The 6,000-nt window shown below is 43.9% G+C and overlaps 1 protein-coding gene across 1 annotated transcript in view; it reads left to right on the top strand.

Annotated features, from left to right (window-relative positions):
* Positions 1–469: 469 nt before the first annotated feature.
* The window catches only part of cadm2b (cell adhesion molecule 2b), a 167,069-nt gene continuing 161,538 nt past the window's right edge, over positions 470–6,000 (top strand). The window contains exon 1 of the mRNA XM_083773804.1: positions 470–712. Coding sequence (XP_083629930.1) covers positions 652–712 — 61 coding nt within the window. The 5' untranslated portion in view covers positions 470–651. The remainder of the gene's footprint in view (positions 713–6,000) is intronic.

Genomic DNA, 6,000 nt, shown 5'->3' with positions numbered 1-6,000 from the left:
GACAAAATCTGCATGTCGTTAAACCATGTGAAATCCTCACAATGGGATTATCCCTGGCTGAAGCCTTGCCCTCTGTCTTTAGTCATGAATGTTCTTATACTCATTCACTACAGCACTCACAGGAAGGAGGGCTGATGTCCAATCCATTAGACTGCACAGTGATTACTGACCTTAGACCCGCAGCACCTGATGTAACCACTGGTTCACACTCTTGTTCACACTCTGGGAACAATTTATTCTAAATATTCTAAATGGGCAATTGTTTTGACTATTTCACATAGCTCATAATTATTCCTAGGTGTTCATTCACTTCATTGGCGTCTTCATTAGTCAAAAGCCGTGGGCGGGACTCTGCTTTCTGCAGCGAGTGAAACAGAAAGGCAATAAAGAGAGGCAGAGGCTGCACTTTGTCGACGAGCATCTCTGCCGTCCTGTTTCACAATAACGGCGCAACTGCCCTCGGATCTACGCAAACAGATCAGGACTTGACTGGAAATCAGAGTTCATTCTTGCCAGGTGCTTAATGTAACTCCGCTAAGTTCGAAACTGCACGCATACCTGGATAAATCCAGTCCGTCGAGAAAAAGAAGAAATACGTGTGTGGACTCTGTGGAGTGCCTGCATCATTTTTGTCAAGGAAAGCAGAAGAATATGATTCTCAAGCAGCACTTGGTCTTCATCCTTTATAGCCTCTGTTCAAGCATCTTTAAAGGTGAGCACTGAATATTGCTGTATATTGTAGCCTACTGTCGGGCGTGGTGTGACGCTGCCTGTGATTTTAACCATTCCGCACGTGCGTTTACGTTTAACAACTGAATGCAGATATTTGTTCAAATGTGGGTTTGCGCATTTATCTGTTTTTACTGTGGGAATATAGGCTACATTGTAAGATGTTGCATGTTTGTCGTGTGCCTGTGTGGGAATGCTTGGAAAGTGAGTGGTGAAAAATGACCTAAAAGCAGAATGCGGCTGTACAAGTTTTACATGGGCAATAACTAGGATGCTGCTACCGATAACCCCTGGTAGGCTATTAATTTAAAGTGACACTGACGGGGGCTTATAGTTGCATCTATCCTATAGGTTAGGCTACTTTATCCCCCTATACATTATAGTCCATTTGTACAAACTATTTACAGACAGTAGGCTAGCCTGGTAAAACTGGCATAAATGGATGTGACTTAAGCAGATCAATCAGCAAGCTTTTTAGTTTTGTAGTCATTGCCTTTTCTGTAAGCATGCGCTGTCCGACGCATTATCACTCAAGGATAAAATAAGTTAGCGTTGACAGTCTAGTCTTTTCAATAGCCTCGGCAATATTGCATATAGGCTCATTAATGAAATTATTTTGTAGGCCTATTTCTAATTGCTGGCTATATGGGTTAGACCTGTCATGTTCGTTGTCCACTCCGTAGCCTAGTCACTATAGGCTAGTCACTCACCCTTGTGTCTTGCAAAGTTGTTTTTGTGTGAGAGCCTGCCCTGTGTGTGCGACCACCACCCTGACTCTGCAGACATCACTGTCTGTGAATGTATGACAACTCCCTTAACTCCCCACAGACCGTCCCGCGCGTGGACATCCATGCGCAGCCACCGCCCTGTAGATCTGGCTCTGCCTGACTGTGCGCAACGGACGCCTGTGAAAGAATCCCAAAGCCACCAACTCCTCGTCACCCTGAGTAAACCCGTTGTTTCTCTTCTCAACCTGTGGGCCGGGGCCTACTGGTGGGCCATAAGCCCCCCCCCCCCCCCCCCCCCCCCCCAAACAATTGGCAAAATATTATATTTTATTGATGACTATAGGCCTATAAAAATACTTTTCATTGAGATGAAAAATGGGAATTTAAGTAGGCTATATTCCAAGCCGGAGAACAATGAATTGATCGATCATTAAAATAAACTTGCTCTGAAAATGCACTTAACAAGATAAATAAGCCAAATCGTAATAGTATATACATCAAAGAAATGTTGGCTTGTTTGATATTCAAAACAAGCCACCGAAGTTTTTAAAACATGCCCAAAAAACCACAACCCGCTACTCCGGAGAAAACAAGCCAACATTGGCGGGAAACAAGCGGACTGGGCAACCCTAGCAGAGGCGAATACTTCTTTGTCATGGTTTCATATTTATTATGACATCGCAATAATTACATAGGAAATGTTGCAGGTTGGTAGTTGTGAGTGTGGGAACTTCATTGGCCATGATGCATCAGAGTTTGAGCTACTATGCCCCCCTCACCCCCACCCCTACTCCCGTTGGACTGAGCCGCATCCCCGTTTTTCCTACCTGATTTCACACCAGTGAGGGGTGGGAGGGGCTGGGGGGCAAGGCGACGGCCCTAGTTACTGTGTCACACCCAAGACCGGTTTATCGACGTAGTCTATACTAGAATTTCGCAGCCGCTCATCCCAGAGTTACTTTGCCGCGCACTATGGGAAGAAGGAAATTGCGGGAGTTGACTCCACATGTAGTAACGGATGGGTTATTAGTTATTATTATGTGTCCTTATTAGTGTAGTGTAGTCAACACGTTATGGCTCATACACACTGTATTTGCTCCGATTATGCTGTCGGGGAGCATTTTTGGCGCTGACTGACAAAACGGCTGATCTGACGTTAAGCGGTGCCCAAAAGGTAGATCAGGATCTACCAGTATAGATCACAAAGGCTTTGCAGGTAGACCACATGACATGGCCCTAAAAATATATATATAATTGTAATATAAAAAACGATTTCTGCATCTGCCGCTTGAGATGACCTGAGATGACTTGATTGATTGACATCAAAAAGGGCCTGTCAGCTCAAACACACAATGCAATACTTGTTTTTGCGTACAATCATCAGTAGCAAAGTCAAATACCAAAAATAAAAACCAATGGGATGATAGTTTTATTTGGTGGGTATATGAGCTGGACGTTTTGAAAGTAGCTCTGAAGTAAAAAAAATCACACCAGTGTGAACCGAGTGGTGCAACTCCCGTCTATTGGTTCTCTGTATCATTCCAATTTGTATCGTTCCGATTTCTTCTCTGTATCGTTCCAATTTCTTCTCTGTATCGTTCCAATTTCTTCTCTGTATCGTTCCAATTTCTTCTCTGTACTCTGGTGCCCCCTACTGGTATAAATAAGTAACATACTCGTGCTCACTTATACATACATACAGGTACACATACAGGTACCTACCTACCTAGGTACACGGACATTGCTGGATGTAGGAGTGGTTGCACCACTCAAAAAGTGTGGGCAGCCCTGGTATAGATGATTATATATATATATTCATTCCGTGGGTAAATCCCTGTAGGCTACCCACATATTGGTAGCCTATTACCTATATTAGCCCAATATTGGCGTTACGCATTTCACTTGAATAATGTTGTGTGCGCACGTGCGCGTGCAGAGAAAGACAGTTATTTAATGAAACTCAAGATTATAACGTCCTGTCTCGCTGCCTCCGTGTATAGGCTGCATGGCTATTCCTGTGTGTGTGTGTGTGTGTGTGTGTGTGTGTGTGTGTGTGTGTGTGCGCGTGTGTGCGTGTGTGTGTGCGCAATGAAAAGTACTCGGCAGGCGAAATGGCGAATTCGAACGGTGTAATTGTAATAGTTTGGCACAAACCAAGTACTGTGGAAGAACAATGTTGATGTAACTAAGAGATTAGCAGAGTAAGCGATATTTTATATACAGAGATTTAGAAGGAATAAGCAAAATCGTGAGGCGAGAATTCCTCTCCTTCCTTGTTATTTTCTCCTGCGGACAGGACTGTCAGGGAGACTCGGAGATCAGAGCAGCACAGGGGAGTGGCTTAAAAGACGGGGTAGTAGTTGCCAGGTTGGCGAATTGTAAGCGAGTCGTAGTGTGTGTTGAATGGCATTTGAATGGCATTTGTGGGCTTGTGAATGAATGAATGAGTGTAATTTGTGCTCACTTGCATAGACCTGGCGAATTTAGCGTGGTGAAAGGGCAACAGTGTTCCGGGGGTGTGGGTGCTTGGGGCGATAATGTTTGTAGTAAACAAATGCATTGCCGCCGTGAGTGTGGACGGGAGGCATCTTTGGTGGCACTGCAATGACCAGTGTTTGGCGGGTGGTGTTGAGTGTTGGCGTTGGGCGCGATAGGAGGAGATAGGTCCCGAACACTGCGAAGGTAAGTGTGTGACGTCACTGCCGTGTGAGTGTGTGTGGGTGTAGTGTGTAAGATGGTGTTGTGGGTGTTGCAATAGCGACGTAAAAATGCAGTACTATCAAAGTTTTTGAAAGGCTACCGTTCATGGTGTTTTTAAACAATGCCACAATCAAATCTTGGCTAGCTACAGTTTCAGCAAAACTTTCTGAAAACTGGCATTACAGTTGTGGTGGTGCTATTTAGAAATGTCAGTTTGACATGTTTCCCCTTAATTCTCACATTTGCTTTGCCCAACGGGCACTTAAAATAACTTGCATACAGTACAACAGAGTATTGTTTTACTCATCATTCAGACGTTTCAACAAATTGAAAACAGCAGGTGGCACGTGCAATAGCTTTACAGGGGGTTTGACTCAGAAGATAAATGAAAGTCTCTTATTCAAGATAAATAATTTACATTATGTTACTCATCCAATTACCCCTCGATTTTTTGGTTTGTAACAAGGAGTGTCTTTTCCATGCCAGTGATACAGCAGTAAATGTATTGTGTAATGTAATAGTATCACTTACTAATAGTATGATAACGATAAAAAAAGAAAGAAAAAAACAAGTAATGATGACTTAATAGTAATATTATTACCAGCTGCTTATTTGCTGTGGTGGTGTTCCGCCATGTATGTAATAGACGAACAACACACCAAATGAATGTACTGTAATCTGTCTCTGCCGTGGTGTGCGTGCCGCGCAGTTCACAACTGATCTGTGATGTTGTGCGCTCACTCATCCATGTAGCCCTGTCCAGTTGAAACTATAAATCTCTTTAGTAGTCTTTAGTAGGCTAGAGGTATTTAAGAGCTGTTGGCCATGTCTTTTTTTTTTGTTTGTGGCTTTTCTGCCTTTATTGATTGTATCAAGTGAAGATATACAGGAAAGAGGGAGAGAGAGAAGGGGAGAGACACACAGCAAAGGTCGTCATGAACAACACACACACATACACACACAGCCTGTTTTTGTGACACAACTGGGGGAGGAGGGGGACTGATGCACCGCGCCAGCGAGGGCTAGTCTTATCTGTCCAGAACCGACTTTGTTTCGGCTCTAAAATAGAAGTATGAATCGGCCTTTACTGTTTATGTTGCAACGAGGAGCCATACAGTATGTGTCTGGCTGTCTGTGTATTGCCTCGGTTGAAAACAAAGTGAAGTCTGACTTATGCTTCGCTGTACGACGTGTTGCATTGTGAAAGTAAGCTCAGAACAGTTCATTATGGGACAGGTCAGGGAACCCTACAACTTGCTGGCTGAAATGCTATCATGAGCTATCCCATTGGCTGAGAGGTCGGCAAAAAGTGTCTGGTTGCCTAGAGATGAGGCAGCCAATCATGCCATGCACTCGTGCAGACGATGGGTTGTTACCAGAGTTGCCAACTGTTGTGACAGAAATAAGCCAATCCACCGCCAAAAAACAGCCAAGCAGCTCGGGGGGAAAAAACAATCCAAATTTGGCAGGAAATAAGCGGACTTGGCAACCCAAGGCAACCAATAAGAAGGAGGTCGCTACTACTGACTAAGTCGTCTACATTTCAGGAGCTTTCTTTGACCAGCTGGTAAAAATAGGTGTCACAAAATGACTTCTGTCTGACCATTGTCCTAATGGTGTGGCACCAAATATGCCATAAGATACACATTATAATTGCGTCATTGGATCGTATTGTATATCAACATAATCTTTGGTGAAATACAGTTCCTGGGATATAAGTCAATCATTAATTGGATTTGCATAGACATTTGTTGCTCAAATACGCACGTGCACGCACGCACACACACCCACACACCCACACCCACACACACACACACACACACACACACACACACACACACAC

This window comes from Protomyctophum parallelum (genome assembly GCF_964188405.1).
Source record: "Protomyctophum parallelum genome assembly, chromosome: 9".
NCBI classification, from domain to species: Eukaryota; Metazoa; Chordata; class Actinopteri; order Myctophiformes; family Myctophidae; genus Protomyctophum; species Protomyctophum parallelum.
This window is presented reverse-complemented; position numbering and strand designations above follow the sequence as displayed.